At 37.7% G+C, this 22,656-nt stretch overlaps 1 protein-coding gene across 1 annotated transcript in view; it reads left to right on the forward strand.

Moving 5' to 3' along the window:
- GALNT11 (polypeptide N-acetylgalactosaminyltransferase 11) overlaps nucleotides 1-22,656 on the forward strand; it is a 54,939-nt gene that overhangs the window by 6,648 nt on the left and 25,635 nt on the right. Inside the window, exons 2-5 of the mRNA XM_082846712.1 lie at nucleotides 15,301-15,633; nucleotides 18,556-18,679; nucleotides 20,379-20,545; nucleotides 22,444-22,569. Coding sequence (XP_082702838.1) covers nucleotides 15,339-15,633; nucleotides 18,556-18,679; nucleotides 20,379-20,545; nucleotides 22,444-22,569 — 712 coding nt within the window. The 5' untranslated portion in view covers nucleotides 15,301-15,338. The remainder of the gene's footprint in view (nucleotides 1-15,300; nucleotides 15,634-18,555; nucleotides 18,680-20,378; nucleotides 20,546-22,443; nucleotides 22,570-22,656) is intronic.

Here is a 22,656-nt window from a genome sequence, read left to right on the forward strand (position 1 = left end):
TTAATTTTGGAAAGTTCTTGGCCATTATTATTTAAAATATTTCTTCTATTTCCTTTTCTTTTTCTTCTCCTTCTGATATTCTAATAATGGGTATATGTTATACTTTCTGAAATTGTCCCACAGTTTTTGGATGTCCTGTTTTTTCCATTCTTTTTCCTCTTTGCATTTCAGTTTGCAGAGTGTCTGTTGACCTATATTCAAGCTCACTGCTTCTTTCTTTGGCTGTATGGAGTTTCTGATGAGCGCGTGGAAAGGGCTTTTACAATGCTCTTGGTTTTTAGCATTTCCTTTTGATTGTTTCTTACAGCTTCCATCTGTTTACATTATCCTTCTGAAAGCGTGCACCTCAGATTGGGACTGGAACCCACATGCTGGGACTCGAATCCAGACTGGGACTTGAACCCACGTGGCCGGGACTCGAACCCAGCCAAAACCCACAGTCTTCCAACTGAGATCACACACCTGGTTTCAGGACTTAATGAAGCTCAGGTTATTGATGTCTCATCGCAGAAAGAATTCAGTGAGAGACAAAGTGATAAGTAAGAAGTGGATTTACTTAGAGAGAAACACACTCCACAGAGTGTGGGCCATCTCAGAAGGTGAGAAAGGCACCAGGGTATGGGAGTGGGTAATTTCATAGGCTAATGAGGGGGAGGAGCATTCCAGCTATTTTAGGAAGAGGTGGGGATTTCCAGGAACTGGGCCACTGCCCACTTTTTGATCCTTATGGTCAGTCTTGGAACTGTCATGGTGCCTGTGGGTGTGTCATTTAGCTTGCTGATGTGAGCATATACTGAGGCTCAAGGTCTAGTGGAAAAAGTCGACTTGTTTGCCATCTTGGACCCATTTGGTTCTAATCAGTTTATGTCATGTCCTTAGGTTATGTCATTCTTTCAGAGGTTGTGCCCTGCCTCCTTCCTGCCTGTTTCACTTCTGTTTGCATTGTCTTTTTCCATTAGAGCCCTTAACATATTAATTACAGATATTTCAAAATCTGTCTGATAATCCCCAAATCTGTGTCATCTGAGTCTGGTTCTAATGATTGCTTTGTCTTGTCAGACTGTTTTCTCCTTTATTATGCCTTGCATTTTTTAATTGTTTTTGCTTTTGAAAGACTGACATGTATCAGGTAATAGGAACTAATAGGGGTTTGGCAGTGTTTAATGTTTGCTGTAGCTACAGGTGCCAGAGGCTTCAAATTCTTGTAGTGCCCTTGTTTATATCTGCCCTCTTGACTTTGGGGTTTTCTAAGCACTGTTCCCCAGAGAGAGTCTGTGTCTTGCATCTCTTTCAGCTGTAACCCACCGGTATTTGGAGCCCTGCTGGTGTGATGGTAAAAAGTGTCAGGGAGGGTAAGAGTTCTGCAATCTTCCAATTAAATCTCAGCCTATGTCTGTGACCTTCACAAGTGTTCTCCATTGCTGTAGCTTTTTTCCTCCCTGTAATGTACTCCCTTCCCTAGCTGCAGAGTTCCCAGTCTATTTTCTGGAAGCCTTCACCTTTGTTGACTGCGTTTCCCCCCTTAGGTTTGGCTGGAAGGCTTGGAGGGGCTGGAGTGGGAGGAATGCTCTTTCCTTCTTTCTTTTTTTTTTTTTTTTTATAACCAGGTTGTTTATTTTGAATTTCAAAGGTTTAATATTCCATTTATACCCCATTTCTCTTTAATTTCCTTAACTTGCCACATGCCCTTTCCCGTTTTGACATTCTAAATAATTCAAGCTATTTTGTAGAATATGAATAGCACATCTCAAATGCCTTTGATTGGAAGATGTTCAGTTCAGCCAACACTTATTCATCACCTGGGTGCCAAGCCCTGTGTGAGGCACCTGGTCTGCATAGTTCTTCCCTTTATTTTCAGTTGTCAAAGGAGTCACTTCATCTGTGGTGCTTCGATAGGCTAAAGTCAGCATTTGAGGGAAACAGGCAAAGATCCGAGTTTCAAGTCCTTTGAATGAAGTTGTGAGCAGCTGCCATGTAGCAAGTGCTGGCTAGATGCAGAATCTTCCCTCCAGGAACTTCATTCAACTGCCACTTAAAGCACCTTTAACTTTTCAAAGTAAAATGCTGAGGAATGCCTTTTCTTAATCTGGAGAAAGCTCTGGCAGTCTTTTCCCCTGGAGCATATGATTTTGTTAGGAAGGAAACTCTGGGCTTGTTTCATGTTTTGCAGTGATTACTCTTCCCCTCCCTGCTGTGGTCACGAGGTCTTCACCTTCACAGTGCAGATCTGGTGGGATTCCTGGAGGTAAAGCCCACAAAAGTGTGGAACCCCCCCCACCAAAAAAAAAAAAAAAAAACAATCTGCATCCCTGCAGTTTCTCACTTTCACGGCAGTTCGCACCTAGTCTCCAGCACCAGTTTATAGCTCCTGCAGCTTCTACTCCAGGTAAGCAGATCTCAGCTGTGTCTCCAGATTTTGGTTGGTAGTTTGTCCCGTAACCTTAGTTCTCTGACGGGTTCAAAAGTGTCATTGATTTTCAGTTTGTTCTTGTAAGGATGGAAGTGATGCCTTCTAAGCCCTTTTCATGTTGGAGCTGAAAGCATGCTTTTTAACTTAGACTTTATGACTTGTTATCATCTTGAGTGAACTACATACATACATAGGTTCAGGACAGCTGGTGTTGTATCTAGAGTTGATTATATAGGCTAAATCTGATACTTCTTATTTATCAGCTGATTAACAGTGATTTCAAGCTACATTTCCTGATAGCTTTTGATTTCCTTAGAAAAGCTTATCACTTTGAAATGTTCTTTTTTTGCAAGTATAAAAATGTCTTGCAACTCTTCAGAAAAGCTTTCTGTATGCATTATTTTGTACTTTATAGTCAACAAAAGCTATAGAAGCTCAGTCTTTATTAAATTTTCTATTTAGAAATAAAAAATTAGTACATGTAAGAATTTGGCAAATTGTCCCTTATCTGCAGAAACCTGATTCTGTTAGTTTGAGTTCCTCCTGAAGCAAATCCTGAGATATAAATTCAAATCCAAATTGTTTGTGAGTGATCCCAGGACACACCAGTATGGGAATGAGGAAGCAAGAGGGAGGAAAGTCAGCCAGTAAAGGGCATGTTTTTAAACCAGTTTCTGCTGTGGGCAGTTAAAGCTTAATCATGCTGGGGGAACACTGGGAGCTCATGTAGAATTGCAGGTGGAGAGTTATCTGATGGGGAGAGTGGGAAGGAGCTGGCCTGTTTTACCAGTCTGCTGTTGAGGGCTGCCCTTTGGGAGGGACACATTGCCCCATGTTTGTCGGCCCACCCTGCAGGCGGGCAGATGGGCTCCAGAGGCTGGAGCTGCAGGTGCTGGTAGTTGGAAGTCAGACCTACCTGTGCAGGTTGGTAAGGCTCGAGAGGATGGGCAAATGACTTTGTCTGCTGTACTGATTTCCTACAGCGTGATTCAACAGGATGAGCTAGGGTGGAAATTGGTTGTTTGCCAGTTAGAGTTGTTAGCCTTCTAAACCTCTTGAGGTGGTAGATTGCATTGAGAAATGAGTTTTCTGAAAAAGGCCGAAGATTCTGTCACATTATGATTTGCTGAGGGTCTCTTTTTGGTAGTACCTAGCCTGTTCACTTTGAAATACAAAAGCAGAGAATTCCCTGGGAGGTCCATTGGTTAGGACTCCATGCTTTCACTGCTGAGGGCCCGGGTTCAGTTGCTGGTTGGGGAACTAAGATCCCATAAGCTGCGTGGTGTGGCCAAAAGAAAATAATTGAAAAAAAATTGAAAAAAAACCCCAAAAGCAACAGTTTAGAACATAACCCTTGTGCTTGTGCTTCTGGTAATGGCAGACTGGGTAACTTCATTCAAGCTAGTTGATGCTCCTGGAAAGTCTGAGAATTTACAAAATAGTAAAGAATTACTGGGCTAAGATTTTAGGAGATGATAGAAATCCAGAGAGGTGAACTTCTTGCTTGGGAGGAGAATTACTGATATCTTGACTCTTGTGGGAAACATAAATTTATGTTAAAAAAATCACTGGATGATATATTTTTTAAAGAGTGGCAAATAGGAAATCACTGCTCTGTTCCTTGCCAGGTGGTATTACAAAGTGATTAAGGACACAGGGCAGACATCAGATCACCGGGATTCAAATCCAGTTTCTCCCCTTTCTCTCCTCTGTATGCTTAAAGCACGTTACTTAATTTTTCTAAAATCAAGAGGGAAAAAGGTAAGCATTGTTCTTTCCCTATCTATTATATTTTACACCGTGGACTAGTATTTTGCTCTATTTTTGTTAGTCTTAATTTGCATATTTGACTAATGTACATAAACCACTTTGTTGGCACTGTATACCCCAAGAGGCTCGTGACGTGCTAGCAGAATGAAACACTCAGTAGCCATGGTTTAAGGATAGTCAACTCCGCTAGTATGTCTTTGGACCCTAGGACAAAGCTGGCTGCAGAAGGCCATGTTGACCATGGATGTATGTTTGCTGTCTGTATTGTGTGTGTTTGGATATTTCAGAACACTTATTTCTAGCAACATTTTTTTTTCCTGTTCATTTATTTCATCTTTATCTGATGTACTTTTGGTTTAATCCCCCTTTTTATGGGCAGAAAGGGAACAAGAAATAACAGTTTTATAGTTTGGGGGGTTGTGTTTATGTACTCTTCATTTTATGCGCCTCTGTCAGAAGTTGCAGTCTGGAGGCTGGTCAACAGCTTTTGCAGTTTTTGAGTTTGAATTGCTTCAGGTGGGGGACATGCCCCGCCACTTGCCACCACGCTTATGTTTTTTCTCTCTTGCTTCTTTTATCTACTTGGCTTCTGACTACAGATGTACATGTTTTTGCGCAGGCCCTTATGAGGCTGTGGTCACTTTCTCCTTATTTTCTTCCACAGGTCTTAACCAGGGAGAGCTGCTACTTTCTACTTATAGTCAGCCTCTACCAGCCCATAATCACTGACCAAACAGGTGTCCTGAGTTTGGATATTTTAAGTACTTTGTCATATTGTCTATCCTTTTAGTTTTCTTTTCTTTAGTGTTTAATTAAATGTGCTTCTACCTCCAGTCAACATTACCATGTGGTTTTCATCTGCATTTGAGGTATAATATATAGACAGTTACATGTATTTATGCTTCTTGATTTTCTTATAGAGAGGAGATTCATAAATATCAGGTCAAAGGATTGTTCTCAGGGAGCATATGATGTCTGGAATTTGCTCTGAACCTTTCCTAATTCAGTAATCGCCTTATTTATAATTATGAACTATATTTCCTTCTAGTCTTCAGAGTAGATAAGGAATGAGAAAGAATCATGTGTACTTTTGTGTTGTCATCACCTGGTAATTTCACAGGGTATGTAGGAAGGGCAGTGTTGTAAATCAGTATTTGTCCTTACATGACTACAGCTGAGTTAAAATATGAACGTGTCTCTCTCTGAAGGAAAAAGCTAACAAATGTTTGCTGTTTGACCCTTTGGAATATAGAGTATACTGATCAGAAAGTAGCTAGAAACTACTGAAAGGTAAATACTTCACATTTAAAGAGAGACATTTTAAACTTCATTAAATGTTATGAAAATTATTTTGTACGGAAGGAAAATGGGGGCTGTCCCGTTCAGTTAAACTGAATTGTCTCATTAGCCTTGTAGTAAAAAAAAAAAAAAAGATGGATATTCAAAGAGGCATGCTAATTTCAGACTAGATAATGTTTTATAGAGAAAAACCAGTTTTTCAAATCATGCTTTTAGAATATTTGTTTAGTGTCCAAATTTTATTCTCAAATTTTTGACAAATTAATGGAATTAAAATATTTCTTTAAGTATGCTAAAATCCCTTTGCTTCTGAGGTTAAAAGAAAAGGCCATAGGTTTCGTTTGAAGCCTTCTACTATTTAATCCTCTCCAAATTTGTTCTTATATTTTTAAGTTAGGAAAGGCAATTTTTTCCTAAGAAAATTTTTACCCTGATTATTAAAAAAATACATATTCTTTGTATTTCTTTTTAAATGAAGAAAAATAGAACATTATCCATAATGCTGCTAATCATAATCTATTAAATTTATTTTTCAGTAACTGCAAATAGCAGTATAACATTTTATGGCTAGTGTAGAAAGATTAAAAACAGCTGGTAGAATTTACAGCAAAACAATAGTGGTGAGATTTCAGGGGTTTTTTAATTTTTAACTTTTGGCTCATCTGCACTGTGATGAGAAAAACAACTTTTGAGGAAAACAACTTGTTTTTCTGAGTTGCTGCGTAGGCATTTTACACTCTACTCACACCCGGAGTTTAGACATTCAGATCAGGGCTTGAGTTTAGGGTGCCTGTCCTAAGTTCCCACTTTGCCTTTCCCCAGGGCATCTTTTTATTTTTATTTTTGGCTGCGTTGGGTCTTCGTTGCTGTGCGCTGGCCTCTCCTTATGCTGGCTTCTCTTGTTGTGGAGCACGGGCTCTAGGCGTGCGGGCTTCAGTAGTTGTGGCACACGGGCTTAGTTGCTCCGCGGCATGTGGGATCTTCCCGGACCAGGGCTCGAACCCCTGCATTGGCAGGCGGATCGTTAACCACTGCGCCACCAGGGAGGTCCCCTCACTCAGCATTTTTAATTCAATACACCAGCTCCGGCTTCTCAACACATGTATTTTCTGATTTTTTAGCATAATAGCAGAACTTAAAGTGTCAATCCCTGGCACCTTACATGGTGTCTGGCATGTAAAGCTCCTACTGTGTTCCCAGTGTTAACCTTTTCTTTAGGATTATTTAATGATTTTCAGAAGAAAAATGTTGGATCATTTAGTACATTTAATAGGCTATGATTGGAAAATTAATGGAATGATTTTAAGTATCTGTAGAGTGACACTGTAAAATAGGCATTATCTTAGTGAACTGTACATAATCTAACTACTTTGTGGAGCGTAACTGAGTAGTAGTGGGTATGTACTGTGTTCTTTGTTACTAGAAGATGACTGTGAAAAGCATCTCAAAATGGGTCTTCTTAGCTTCAACTATTGTGCTATTGAGAAATACCCTTCACTCTGATCTGATAATGATGCAGGAATTTAACTTCAGTGAGATCTCATGAGATTTTTAGACCTTTGTGACCTAGTAGTTTGCCACAGAGCGTTTTTGGTGTAACAGTAGATGCTGATGGTAGCAAAAGAAGCCTTGGTTTTTGAACAGCCACTATGGAAAACAGTGTGGAGGTTCCTCAAAAAATTAAAAATAGAGCCACCATACGATCCAGCAAATCCACTCCTGGGTATTTTTCTGAAGAAAACATAAAACACTAATTTGAAAAGATGTATGCACCCCTGTGTTCATTGCAACATTATTTATAATAGCCAAGAAATGGAAGCAACCTATGTATCCACTGATAGATAAATCGATAAAGAAGATGTGAGGGCTTCCCTGGTGGCGCAGTGGTTGAGAGTACGCCTGCTGACGCAGGGGACACGGGTTCGTGCCCCTGTCCGGGAAGATCCCACGTGCCGCGGAGCGGCTGGGCCCGTGAGCCATGGCCTCTAAGCCTGCGCGTCCGGAGCCTGTGCTCCGCAACGGGAGAGGCCACAACAGTGAGAGGCCCGCGTACTGCAAAAAAAAAAAAAAAAAAGAAGATGTGATACACACACACACACAAATGGAATATTATTCAGCTATTAAAAAACAATGGAACCCTGCTGTTTGTGACAACGTGGATGGACCTAGAGGGTATTATGCTAAGTGAAATAAGTCAAAGAAAGATTTCACTTATATGTGGAATCTAAAAAAGAAAACAGGGCTTCCCTGGTGGTGCAGTGGTTGAGAGTGTGCCTGCCGATGCAGGGGACGCGGGTTCGGGCCCCGGTCCGGGAAGATCCCACATGCCGCGGAGCGGCTGGGCCCGTGAGCCATGGCCGCTGAGCCTGCACGTCTGGAGCCTGTGCTCCGCGACGGGAGAGGCCACAACAGAAACAGACTCATAGATAGAGAAAAACTGGTAATTGCCAGAGAGGATGGGGGGTGGGGGAATGCATGAAATAGGTAAGGAAGAGGTACAGACTTCCAGTTATAAAATAAATAAGTCACAGGGATGCAATGTACAGCATAAGAAATATAGTCAATAGTGTTATAATAACTTTGTGGTGACAGATGATAACTTGTGGTGATCATTTTGTAAGGTATAAAAATGCCGAATCACTCTGTTGTATACCTGAAACTAATATAATATTATAAGTCAGTTATAGTTCAATAAAAAAAATGACAATGAAACTGTCTGTAAACTGCTTAGCTGTCTTCCTCCTCTCCTCCTCTTCCTTCAGAGTAAACATTGATTTCCCAGGATGTGCTCTGCTTACATATTATACTCTTGTTTAAGATTTCTTGTTGCACAGAATCTAAACAGTGTCCTGTAACTTCTTTTGGAACAGAAATACACCTTAAAAATTATATAGTTATTTGTTAATTGTTAACACTAGATACTGTGCTAAACATAATGGATTTGGAAAGATGGGAATGATCCTGTCCTTAAGGGGGTTTGCTTACAGTAAGTATAACAGTGCTTGTACTATAGGCAAATTGTTCATTGGTATATCTCCAGTCCGCGTATCTGGAAAGGATTCTTCTGTCGTTAACTGTACCTCTCCAGAATCTGAGTGTTGGCGTCTCATTTTCCAACCACAACATTCAGTCTTTCCAGGTCACTCTCTTTGGTAACATAACTCCAGCAATCATTCAGCCACACCGGAATCTGTGATCATTGGCCCATCCACATTTTTTCATCCTGCTTCATTCTTCCTTATCCTCTCATTTCTCCTTGTCTGGCTTAAATCTGTGGTTTGTCATTCTAATCAGCACATTGCATATACCTTTCCGCATTCTTCTTCTCCTGTACCTCCCTGGCAAAACCCTGACTCTTAGCTTACAAGGCACCTGTTCCTGAGCAGCTCCCAGACCATGGCTAGAGAAAACATGAAACCATACCATCTTGTCTCACTGCAAATTCATGTAAACAGATGGTTAGTCTTTTATTCATTTAAGTTTTAAAAAATATATTACATTGATATCTAACTGCTGAAGTTTTCGCTTTATTAACTATTTAAGTTTATGATTGAAAGTGTTTGGTTACTAGTTGTTTTGTATTAACTAACCTTAAATATTTGCTTTGACCCTCCTTTTAAAGGCTTTCATGTCTTGGATGTTGAAGCCATGGGTATATAGAAAGAATGGCAAACAGTACGAAGCAAAAAGACTTTACTGTGTAGATGCTGGATTCATTATTTGTTAGCATAGATTAGATTAAATTTTCAGCCTTTTGATTTTTGTTTGGATGTTTTAATTTCTTAAGCAGTTAGGGACCTGTTACTTTATTATATAACAGGCATCTGATTGGTTTCCACTTTTTTATATTTGGTTGTTAACTTCTTGACCTGTGTCTAAAGGACTTCTGAAGTCTTTTGCTTCTGAAGTTTTATGATTAATTATATTTAAAAAATGACCTGATTTTGTAAATTCCTCGCATTTTTATAGGTTCCTTAATTTAGTATAATGATTCACTACATAAAACAATTTCTCTAAAAAAATTACCATAATATGGCTTGAAAAAAATAATAATTTTTACCTGATAGGATTGTTGAAAGTTAATACATTTTACAGTTCAGGACAAGGACTCTTAATGTTGAGCTGTTGTGGAGAGGATGAGCTGGGGGTGTTCCGTGAAGAATCTGGACGGAGTTGGCCAAATCTTATGGGTGAGGTCTTCAGGATAAAACTTTTTCATTTTGCCCATAAGTGCTGGCAGCCAAGAGGTAGCCTAACATCATGCAGTGAATGAAATGGAAAGTAGCCTCCTGTTTCATCACAAAGAGCTTTATTTAATTTGTGAAATTGGCCAGTGAGAGCCTGTTGTTTTTTGTACCTTTTCTAATAATAATTATGGCTATTGTCCTGCCCAGTTGTCATACTGTTGTTGACATAAAGTAGTCATGATCTCCACGTGTAGCATTAAGGTATTGCTTGGCTCAAACAGGATAGTAAACATTTGTTTTGAAATCCCGTATTTTACAAGCATATTGATAACCATATTACAGTAATCTTTTCTTTAATTTCAATAAATATTTATTAAATGTTTACTATGTGCCAGATTTTGTTATAAGTTCAGGGGATACTGTAGGAAATAAAACAGACAAAAAACTTGCTCTGATGAAGCCTACATTCTAGCAGGGGGGGAGATAGATAATAAATAATAAATGTAATGAACAAGGAGTTAATGTGGTATGTAAGAAGGTGGTAAGCTGCATGGAGTAGGGAAGATGGGAAGTGCTGGTGTTTGGCAGTTGAGTTGCAGTTTTAAGTATGGTAGGCTAGATGGAACTTTGTTGAGAAGGTAATATTTGAGCAAAGATTCAATAGAGGTGAACTTAGCTGGGGTGAAAAGTATTCTAGGCAGAGGGAAGAACCAACGCATAATCCCTAATACATTTAACGACGTATAAGGAGACCAGTTTCTAGGATGAAATAAATGAGGAGGGAAGTAGTCGGAGATATAGTCAGACTATTAGGGACTTGTAGGTCATTGTAAGGAACAGATGGTCACAAATACGTTTAATATTATATTTTAAATTTAGACCTAATGAGGAGGAAAAAGTTAACATGTGTTGAATTTGTCCTATATTCTTTCATTCTGTAGATATTTTCCAGCATCTTCTATGTGCCATTTATTGTGGCACTATGCTAAGTGAAGGGAGTACAGTGAGCAAAGAAACAGCCACAAAAGGTAGCCACAGTTTTTATGGAGATTATCTTGGTCCCGTGCAAATCAGTGTTTGTGTGCTAACCATTGTGCCTGATGCTTTACAAATATTATCTTACATAACTCTAAGTATTTCATTTAATTCTAAGTATCTAGTAAGATAGACAGTATTGTTAACTTGGAATACAGTTGATGAAAATGAGGCTAAGAAAATTTGGTAATTTTTCCAAAGTTGCATAGCCAGTATGTGACAGAATGGGATTAGAACTTAATCTTGTCTTTTCATTATCTGTTGTTTGGTTCCCAATCTGTCTCTGCGTCACAGGTAACCTATTAACTGTGGAAGCTTGTTAAAGCTGTAGACCGCTTAGTGCTATCTCCGCAAATTCTTGTTTAGTGCATCTGGCACAGAGCCCCGGGAATCTGCATTTGTAATAAACACTCTAGGGACTCCTGTATTTTGGAACTGTTGCCTTCAATATTATATTTATGGTGGGCATCCTAATCTTGTCCCTGTTTTTAAAGAAAATGACTTCATCATTTCATCGTTGAGTATCATTTTTGCTGTAAGATATTTAGAGATGCTCTTGGTCAGATTAAGGATTTCCCTATTCCTAGTTGCTAAGAATTGAGTGTTGAATTTTAATAAGCTCTTTATAACCTCCACTGACCAAATCATATGCATTTTTTCCTTTAATTTTTTTTAAGGTAACCTAATAATAGGTTTTCACATATTGAACCAGCCTGGTATTCCTGAAGTAAATATAACTTGTTCATATGTATTCATTTTTTAAAACATTATTTGTTTCAGTTTTAGTGTTCTCTTTAAGATTTTCATAATCTGTCAGAGATTGTCTTTAATATTCCTTCCTCATACTGTCCCTGTTTTGTTACCAGGATGATAATAGCTTCAGAAAGTGAGACAAGAGCACATTTCCTCTTTTTCTGTTCTTTGGAGGCAGTCGTATGAGACTATTCATCTGTTCCTCAAATGTCTGATAGAACTCACTTGTAAAACTGTCTAGAAATTTTTTATCTAGAAATGGTTTAATATTCAAAAGCACTAGTACAGCCATCCCAGTTTCCTGATTTTCCAGTCTTAGTTGTGCATTTACATTTTTCTAGGAATTTATCCGTTCCACTTAAATTTATGAACAATGCTTTTATTTTTAATCCACATCTATATTTATGCTCTCTTTTTCATTTTTGGTATTAATTTATTCCTGCTTTCTCTCTTTTTCTCTTTTTTTCTTGATTAGTCTTGCCAGTGCTTTGTTAATTTTATCGATCTTTTAAAGAACCAATTTTTGGCTTTGTTATTACCTTGTCTCATTTTCATTTCCTGTTAATTCCTGATGTAACTGTTTTTGTTTCCTTCTTTTACTTTTGTTGGGCTTATTCTGTTTTTCTGAATTCATTGTTTGTGGTCTGTATTTTCTAACATTAGCATCCCAGGCTATAAATTTAGCTTTTGCTGTATCTCACAAGTTTCAAAAAGTAGCATTTTCAACTATTTAGTTCTAAATAGCTTCTAATTTCCATTTAGACATTTTTTGAGTTTTCTGGTTATCTTTTTGTCATTGATTGGTTTTCAGCTTAGTTGTCTTGTGATCACAGCATGTGGTCTATAGGATGCAAACTGACCCCAGTTCTTGAGGGCATTTGCTTTTGCTCTACAGCTCTTCCCCAGATATTTGCAGTACTCACTACTTTATTTCCTTTAGGCCTTGTCTAAATATCACCTTCTCGGTAAGGCCTTCCCTAACCATCTACCTAAAATTTCACATACCCTTTTCTACTTCATATCACTCTTCCCTGCTTTATTTTTTCTCCTTAGCACTTACCACTTTCTAATATCCAACATCGTGTTCAAAACTGGGTAGGGAAGGAAGTAAAGTCCTTAAGGGATATGTGGCTGGGGACAGAAACAAAGTATAAGCTTTGAGAGAAGGGAAAGGTTGAGTGCCTGCAGTGAGATTGAAGAGTAACTAATAATAGTAGTGCAGGTGACCCTTGAACAACAGGGGTTTAAAGTGCTTGGGTCCACTTATACGTGGAGTTTTTTCAATAAATAATACAGTTTGCCCTCCGTATTTCACAGGTTTTGAATCGGCGGATTCAACCAACCGCGGACAGAAATTGCCATCTGTGGTTGGTTGAATCCCTGGGTGTGAAACCCGTGGATAAAGAGGGCCAGTAAGGGACTTGAGCGTCTGTGGGTTTTGGTATACACGGGGGCTCTGGAAGCCAACCAGGCGGATACCAGGGGACAGATGCTAGTGTGGGTAAGAACAACACAGCTGGGGAGTCAGGACTGTGCTCAGAGAGTGAGGTTTTCATTTAATATTTAAGAGGTTCGTTGATCAGTTGTGGATGATGATAAAATCAAGAGTAGGGGCAGGGTCCCTTAAGTAGAATGTGGGTGAAGGTTGTAGGAGGGACATGAATCAAGACATTTGGAAACTAGGGTTTTGAAGGATTCTGGACATCACCCAACATGGTGGTGGGATTTGGGATAAAGAAGAAGGATGTGAACGAAATGTCAGTGTCCACCTGTCTTCCAGAGCTGCTTGATGGAATAGCCCTTGAATAGCATCGTCTGGCTTCTTGTGATTGGAGAAGGGATTGGCTGACTTTCTCTCTTGGTCCATTCTGCGTTCAGGGTCAAGGAGGCCAGGTTGAACTGGGAAGGCCTGGAGTGGTTTGAGGAAAACAATCTAAATATAAATCTTCTTAGATAGTTGAAGAAGCGATTGGCTCCTCAGATGCACTGTTCTTTATGGCATCAGTGCAGCCTGTGCAGTTAGTCTTGAACTAAAGAATTTCATGGCCTTTTGAGGAATTAGTGCTTTTGTTTTCGATGTTGTTTGTTTGCTTATTTTTTCCTACCCCCAAGCAAATATTTTAGGAAGTTATAATGCCTGTTTTAGTTGAAATCTAATGTTTCACCTAAATGTTTCTAGTCTGTATTTCTGCAACATTTCTATTGCAAAGTTGCAACTTTTGATTTTTCATTTGTTTTGAATCCTCCATTCAACATTTTCTTCTACTTCCAAATAAAGTTCTTTTTCTGTGCCTGTCTTTAATTTTAAAAGTGCTAACAGCTGACATGACAGTACTTTCATTGTTACCTGACTTTCCTTTTGTACTGTAGTCATTTCCCTTTGGTATTACTGTAGTGGGAGTTTTTGTTTGTTTGGATGGTGGTGGTGGTGTTTTCTTTCTTTTTTGAGCTTTTGAATTGACAGGTAGTGAAATATCTAATAGTTCTTGGTTGGCAGATCGTTAAGAAATTGAGCTATTTACTGTCTTCTGGGCTTACAGCATAACTGTACAAACAAAACAGCTTAATTTTTTTTTAACTTTTATTTTGTTGTTATTAATTTTGTTTATTTATTTTGGCTGCGTTGGGTCTTTGTTGCTGCGCGCAGGCTTTCTCTAGTTGCGGTGAGCGGGGGCTACTCTTCATTGTGGTACCTGGGCTTCTCATTGCGGTGGCTTATCTTTGTTGCAGAATACGGGTTCTAGGCACACGGGCTTCAGTAGTTGTGGCTTGCGGGCTCTAGAGCACAGGCTCAGTAGTTGTGGCGCACGGGCTTAGTTGCTCCGCAGCATGTGGGATCTTCCCGGACCAGGGCTCAAACCCATGTCCCCTGCATTGGCAGGCAGATTCTTAACCACTGCGCCACCAGGGAAGCCCAAAACAGCTTAATTTTTGAATTGGAGCTTACTGATGTTGATTTGCTTTGTCCTGATTTGGGAGGCATGATAATATTATATTTTAAATTATTTCATACTATAGAAATAAGAAGTAATGGATAAGTAGTATTGCTTTGTAGATTTCTTCTGTATATACATTACTTAAATAGGGTTTCTCTGCTCTCGTGTTCAGTGAAACTATTTTATATGTGCATTGGGCTTTTTACAAAGAATTCCTCAGGAGGTTGTGTGAGGCCTCCATGAAGACCAGATATTATCAGAAAGCTTAGGAAAAAACTGCTGTTCGATGCCATATTGTTTATAAGACATCATAAGGAGAGGGAAAATATAATTATTTGAACTCTTTCAGTTATAAATTTGAAATGTAACTGTTGAATCTAGAGTGGACGTTAGGGCAGGTTTAGTCTTTGATTGGAAAGTGAATCTATTTTTTCAAGTTGCTTATTTTTAATAACAGATTTTAATATCCTTGGATTAAAAGATTTAGTCTTATAATTTTACAATTAGGAGGGACCTTAGATGTACTATCATGATGAATGTAGTACTTGTATTTTCCTTATGAAAAGTTAGAACCTGAAAAAAAATTAGCATACTGAAAGCAATCCAGAACAAAGGTGAAGAAGTATCCATTAACATGGGCAAATGAGTAAGTCAGCTATCTTGCTGCCGTTAGTTTTCTGAGTACTAACACATTGGCTTGTGGTTTTAATTGTTGAATCCCTTTATTTTTTTATTCAGTGCTATCCATATATATATCTTCTTATATTTGGCTGTTGGTTAATGGTATGCATAAGGATCCTAAGTAAATTGTTTAGAAGTGCTATTTGGTAGGTTGGAAAACTGAACATAAACTTGGTAGTTGATTTAGAAGTGTCTTGTTGTGTCTAACATATTTATCTTTCTCTTTTAGGTAACTGAAAATGGCCCTTCAGCTATGCTAGGTCTATAATGGGAAGTGTCACAGTTCGATATTTCTGTTATGGATGCCTTTTTACATCTGCAGCCTGGACGGTTTTGCTTTTTGTTTATTTCAACTTCAGTGAAGTGACTCAGCCGCTTAAGAATGTGCCCATCAAGGGGTCTGGGCCCCATGGACCATTCCCCAAAAAATTTTATCCCCGTTTCACTCGAGGTCCAAGTCAAGTGTTAGAATCACAGTTCAAAGCAAACAAAATTGATGATCTGATAGAGAATCATATTGAAGATCCAGAAAGAGGCAACATGAAATTCTCTTCTGAACTGGGTAAGTGTATTTGATTTTTGCTAGCAGCATGTCAAAGTATTTTATCATTGGAAGTTTAACTGTTCTTTAAATCATGTATTGTTCAGAGAATTAGAAATGTGACATTTTTTCTGCACTGATTTATTTCATTCATGAACTAGCTGAGGTCGTATGATTTTTGCAGACTCAGTAGGGAGTTATATTCTGTTTTGTCCAGTTCTGACGTCAATATTTTATGAGGACTTGGGAGAAACTAATGAGGTCCAGAATAGGAAAAAAAGAAAAGAAAAGAAAAGAAAGAATGAAAAATTAAGTGGCTAGAGAGAAAATGGAACCTATGGGGAAGGATTATAATTGCTAGCATTATTTAATAAGGGAAAGTAATGGTTCAAAAGTGACTGTATTTAACATATTTTGAAAGGCAGAGTTAATTAAAACAGAACATAAACCTTTGAGTTTGGAAATAAGTTGAGATTACTTATATCTAATAAGATTTCTACTTATAAGAATTATTCAGGTGCCGGAATATATTTATTAAATACAGGAGTTTATAAAATAGAAACTTTTTTATTCTTCGGAAATTATATTCTGTTCAATTTGGAAGCAAGACTGAATACTGTAATTTTAGAGTCCTGGTTTCAGCAAATTTTATTTTAAGGGGTAAATGAGCCCTTTAAAACTTTGTTTTTAAAACTTAAAAAAGAACTTTGATCTTCATTGACACATCAAATAATAAGTAATAAGAGTAAAAGCATAAAGTAAGAGATTCTGAGAGATTGAAAGATCCACAGAATATAAAGGAAATGTTAAAACAGATTTTTTTTCACTTCATCATAGTTTCAAAGAATAAAATCAGTTCCTAGGATTTAATCACTTCCTAATACAGGAGGTTGAACATATTTAAAATTATATGAGGAAATGGAGGCTAATACTTACTTTAGTTTTCATAAAATATACCTTCTAATCTTTTTCAAACAGCCATTTGGACATTTTAAAAGCATTAATGGGAAAATTTCTAGTTTTTTTGTTTATAGTAATTTTTGTAAAACTTTTATAAAGAAGTAACATTGGGTTTACCATTTTGAATGGACTTTGTTTGCCTGTGAAAGAAGTAGTGAGAGAATTGTAGATATTTGAAGTGACAAACCCAAATTACCTACCTGAAAAACTAAATTCTTTATTAAAGATCACAAAAAATATTATAGCGAATAAATGAATTCAGCAAAGTTACAGGGTACAAGATCAACACACCAAAACCAGTTGTATTTCTGGACACTAGCAATAAACAGTCCAAAAGTAAAATTAAGGGAACAATCCCATTTACAATGGAATCAGAAAGAATAAAGTACTTAAGAATAATATAGCCAAGGAGGTCTAAGATTTGTACACTGAAAACTACACAGCACTATTGAAAGAAATAAAAATAGACCTAAATAAATGGAAAGAGGTTCATGGGTGGAATGCTAAATACTGTTAAGATGTCAGTACCACCCAAAGCAACCCACAGATTGAATGTAAACCTTATCAAAATCCCAATGGCCTTTGTTGAAAAGATGGAAAATCTGATTCTACAATTGATAAGGAATTGCAAGGGGCTCTGAATAGCCGGAACAGTCTTGAACAAGAACAAAGCTGGAGAACACACACTTCTCTGTTTCAAAACGTCCTGACAGTGTGATACTGCATAAGAATAGATATGCATTAGTAGATCAAAGGATAGACTGAGAGTCTGAAAATACACTCTGTGACATCTGTGGTCAAGTAGCATCTATGGTCAGTAAAACCTGAGGACAAGTAACATCTGTGGTCAGTTGATTTTCAGAAAGGGTGCCAAGAGCAGTTAATGTGGGAAGAATGGTCTTTTCAACCAGTGGTGCGGGGACAGATAGATACCCCCATGCAAAGGAATGAAGTTGAACCCTTACCTCATGTCATATTAAATTAACTCAGAATGGATCAAAGACTATAAAACCCTAAGAAGAAATCATAGGGATAAATAAGATAATTGGGGAAGCACTGCATTCTGTATTTCATCCCCTCACATCTGGGAATCCATAAAACAATATTCTTTAAAAAAAAAAAAAAAAAAAGAAACCTGCTCAACTCGAACCTGGGCCCCGGCAGTGAAAGTGCTGAGCCCTAACCACTGGACCACCGGGAATTCCCTTACTTGACTTTTAAAATCCAATCTTTTCCTGAATTATTTGACCGTGAAATCTTTTTTTTCTTTTTAACGTCTATTAATGTCCAGTGGAATTAGTTTTCCATGACCAGATTTTGAGAAATGCTGTTACAAGGGAGTCATTCTGTGAGGAGAGGCTAAAGGTTTTATGTGGGAAAGAGAAAGCAAGAGGAGGCTTTATTGTTCTTGGTAAAGGTGAGATTTCTGGCAATATTAGAGCAAAGATGTTAAATTATAATGATCTTGATTAGATCTGTGGAGGACTTTCCTGACCAGAGACTTTATAGAAAGGTTTATCAGTAGTATAATTTTTTTAGGGGAGGAGTTCATATAAAAACTTGCTGTTAAAAAAAAAAAAATTTTTTTTTTTTTTAGACAAAAATTAACAAAACCAAAAACAACCTTGCATTAATTGGGGCCTGTTGAGGTCCATATGGGGTTCTATAATCTATTGCTTTTATGGAAAAATCATCATTAAGTCTCTTTTTTTCTTGGTCATAGGTAAGTTTTTCTCTTGAAAATATTCTTAAGATTATGGCTAGTGAGCAGGTGTCATTTATGGTTAAGGTACACTTGCTTTTTGAGCTAAACTGATAAAAATTTGACTTAAACCTCAATTTACTTTTTTGAAAATGGAGACAAACTAGATTTGAGAAACATGGCTATTACCTGGTTATAAGAAGTTAAGATCATAATATAACAGTAACTGTAGCATTCCTTTCCAGATTTAATGTACTGACTGTGACGTCACTCTTTTGCAGGTATGATTTTTAATGAACGTGATCAGGAGTTGAGAGACTTGGGGTATCAGAAACATGCCTTCAATATGCTTATTAGTAACCGCTTGGGCTACCATAGAGATGTGCCAGATACAAGGAATGCAGCGTATGTTCCTTATTGGTTTCTGCTAATCACTCTAATAACACAGTGTTTTTAGTGCTAGCATAATAAGCCATGGGGATGGTGTTAATATTTTGCAATTAGGCTTATTATTCAGGATACTAGAAAACCTAAGACAGATTTCCACTCATACTATGCTTGAAGCCACATGGTCTGAGATTGTACTGACAAAGTTCTAGAGCTTGCTGTGTTTCCTTTGAAATTTAAAATCATGTGGGAAAAAGGAGGGAGGTGCTACCTGCATATAATTAAATAACCTTCCAAGCATAAGTTTATTTTAAATGTTTGTTTATTGGATTCATGGCGAAAAGGAATTAATATCAGTGAAGAATTCTACTCATCATCTCACTTTTCTGTTTTCATTATTTTTGTTTCTTCAAAGGCTTTTCATTCATATGGTCAATCAGTCATTCATTCCATAGATCTGTTTCAGCACCTTTTGTGTTTGCTGGACTCTCTATTAGGCCCTGGAAATAAACAAAATAAGACATAGTCTCTTGGTTCACAGGGCTTAGAGTCTAGCAGGGGAGGTAGATAAAGAAGTGAGTAATTGCAGTTACACAAGAATGAGGGCTGTGATAGGAGTTGGTAAAATGGGGTCCTCCAAACCAGAATGACCAGGGAAGGCTTCATAGAGGGTGATGACTGAGCAGTGTTGTAAGGGAAGGTTTTCCCCTATATAGGGAACAGATCGAGGCATAAAATTATACTATTTGTCAAAGGGACTGAAACAGTTCACTTTGCCTGTAGTGGAGGAATGGCAAGAAACTGGAGTTGGGCAGGGCCCAGACATTGGAAGGCTTTGTATGCCATGCAAAAGAGCATGGAATACCAGATCTTATTGTTTAAGTTAGTGCGGTTTTTTCTTGTGGCTGCTTAAAGCCACTTAATCCTTTTTATCAAATAGTTGCTTACATGGAAGCTCTTCCATTATCCTGATATATATCATAGTTTACTCAAAATCTTTTTCTATTATTGGGCAAAAAATAAAATATTCAAATACAGAATTTCACATTTCCATTATTTCCTTTTGAAACCTCTTTGAGGAGAAGAAACTGAACATCAGCTTATGAGTACTGCATTAAAAACTTGCAGTGATTTTAGTAAAAACATTTTTATGTACCAAAAAAGAAAAAAAAATTCAAGTTTTTAAAACGTTGACCTAAAAATAAGCGGAGTTGCAGGTACTGGAGGGAGAAATCATTAACAAATATAAAACTCTTGAATAAGAAAACACATTGTGATGGGGAGGGGGAAGGGTAAGCTGTGACAAAGCGAGAGAGTGGCAGGGACATATATACACTACCAAACATAAAATAGATAGCTAGTGGGAAGCAGCCGCATAGCACAGGGAGATCAGCTCGGTGCTTTGTGACCGAGTGGGATAGGGAGGGTGGGAGGGAGGGAGACGCAAGAGGGAGGAGATATGGGAACATATGTATATGTATAACTGATTCACTTTGTTATAAAGCAGAAACTAGCACACCATTGTAAAGCAATTATACTCCAATAAAGATGTAAAAAAAAAAAAAAGAAAACACATTGTTATCTTAAATGCTTTTTAAAAACTTGTTAATAATGTAAGGAAGAGGCCGAACAAGGGGACAGTTAATGTTTAGTGAATAATAACCTAAAACATTTGAGCTTTTAAAATGTCAGAATTTTCCCATATTCGTCTTCACAGATGTAAAGACAGGTCTTACCCGACGGATCTGCCAGTCGCTAGTGTTGTTATTTGTTTCTACAACGAAGCCTTTTCTGCCTTGCTCCGGACCGTGCACAGCGTCCTAGACCGCACGCCAGCCCAGCTTCTTCATGAAATTATCCTCGTGGATGATGACAGTGACTTCGGTAAGGACTATTGTAATTGGCAATGTGGGATCTATGCAGTTGTTCACTGTCGTGCTGACCACATCAGCAGAGCTGACCGTTCAGTACTTAGTGGATAGGAGGACCCTCATGCACGCAATTGCAACAGAGCCAACCACAATTAAATGCCTGATTATAGGGTAATTTCAAAGAAACTGCACTGTCTTTGTAATCTGTTTTCAAACTGTGCTACCGAAATTTGGCCCTTGAAATTTTTCCCTTGGCTTACCTTTTTAAAAGAGTATTTTTATTTTGAAATAACTATAGATAGACAGTAAGTTACGAAGAGGTCCTGTGTACCCCTTCACCCAGTTTCCTCCATTGGTTACATCTTACATCATTATAGTACAATATCAAAACCCAGAATTTAACATTGGTACAATATGTGTGTACAGTTATTTGTCATTTTATCCCATGAGTAGATTTCTGTAACCACCACTGCAGTCAAGGTGCAGACTGCACTGCTCCATCACCCCTTCAAGGTTGTTTATATAAACAGAATCATACAGTATGTGACGTTTTGAGATTGGCTTTTTTAACTAGACATAATGCTTTGGCTTACGTTTATCTCGTCAGTCTGTTATATCAGCTGTCTCTAGATAAGGTGGATTGCATTCTGATAGCTCTTAGATGATCTCTGAAGGCCAGTATTTTATGATTCAGTACATACTTCAGACCCTCATTTAATTCAGCATAGACTCTTCCTAAAAGTGATTTCATGTACACACAGCAGGATGGAGGGCTGTCCTCAACCTTGTGAGAGAGGTTGTATCCCCATTTTACAGAGGAGGAAATATTAAGTAATTTGCTCAAGATCCTGTAGCTGTTAAGTGGTAGAGTTGAAATTAGACCCCTGGTCTACATAACTCCAAGCCTTCTGCTATTTTCATTACAGTAATCTGCAGAGATACACTGATAAATTGTATGTCAATTACATATTTTTTCACAACTCAAGGGTTTATTAAGCATCTCTTATATATCAACAACAGAATTGGTATGCAAGTATACTTAAGTATACAAAATGAGGAAATGTACACTGAGACCAGTGGGTGCAAAATTCTCAAACCTTGGTTACTATTGAAATCTCATAGGAGAAATAGAAAAAAATTGAATTTCAAAAATGAATGATTAAAAAAACCAAGAATTTGAGTCTGGACCAAGTAGAAGATTGGCTAAGTAGTATAATTCTAGAATTTATGGTGTTGAATTTTTTTTTTAAGTAAACCTGTATTTTTCATTTTGTTGGTATTTTTTCTAAAAGGGAAAATTCATGATCATTTACAATGGTTTATATACTAACTATAGAAAGAATTATTTATTTAATTATATGATCTTTGAAGTTATGAAATTTAAAGGTAAATGAGCTAGAATTTAAAAAATATTTAGTGCCCATGGAAGGTGCTAAATTAATAAAAGAATGTATTTACTGCTGCTGTTACATAATTCTTGGTAGGGAAATAGAAGTTGTTTCTCAACTATTCTGAAATGGAGTAGGACTTAATAAATCACTTTGAAACAAAAGATATTTACATATCATTTTGTTTTAAATATGATTTATATGCAGTCAGCCAAACATTCATTCACTCAAGATACTCATTTCAAACATTCTTTATGCAAAGCGTTGTGTTGGTTGCTATGGAAATACAGATAAGTCTATAACTTAAGTAACTATTCCTTTAAGCTAGTGTTCCAACTCTTAACCCTCATGTTCTTCCTTCCAAGATAAGCTATGATCTTCTTTTAAAATAAAGCAGAAGAAGATTCTATATTTGCCTAAAAATTTGTTGTCGCAAGTGCCAGCCACGACTCTAGAGAACCTGCAAAATGTCTGTGCATATGTCTCATGTGGTTTGAACAGTTGTGCGACTCTTCATTTTCAGACGATGTGAAAGGAGAACTAGATGAATACATCCAAAAATACCTCCCTGGAAAGATTAAAGTAATAAGAAATACAAAACGTGAGGGATTGATTCGAGGAAGAATGATTGGAGCAGCCCATGCAACAGGTAGAACTTCCCGCTGGCCTTTCTTGGTGGGTGTTGAGTGATGAGGGCTCTGAGTCTCCTGCCCTCCTGATCCCGCGTCAGTCTCTG

The sequence above is a fragment of the Leucopleurus acutus genome, assembly GCF_964270905.1.
Source record: "Leucopleurus acutus genome assembly, chromosome: 9".
NCBI lineage: Eukaryota > Metazoa > Chordata > Mammalia > Artiodactyla > Delphinidae > Leucopleurus > Leucopleurus acutus.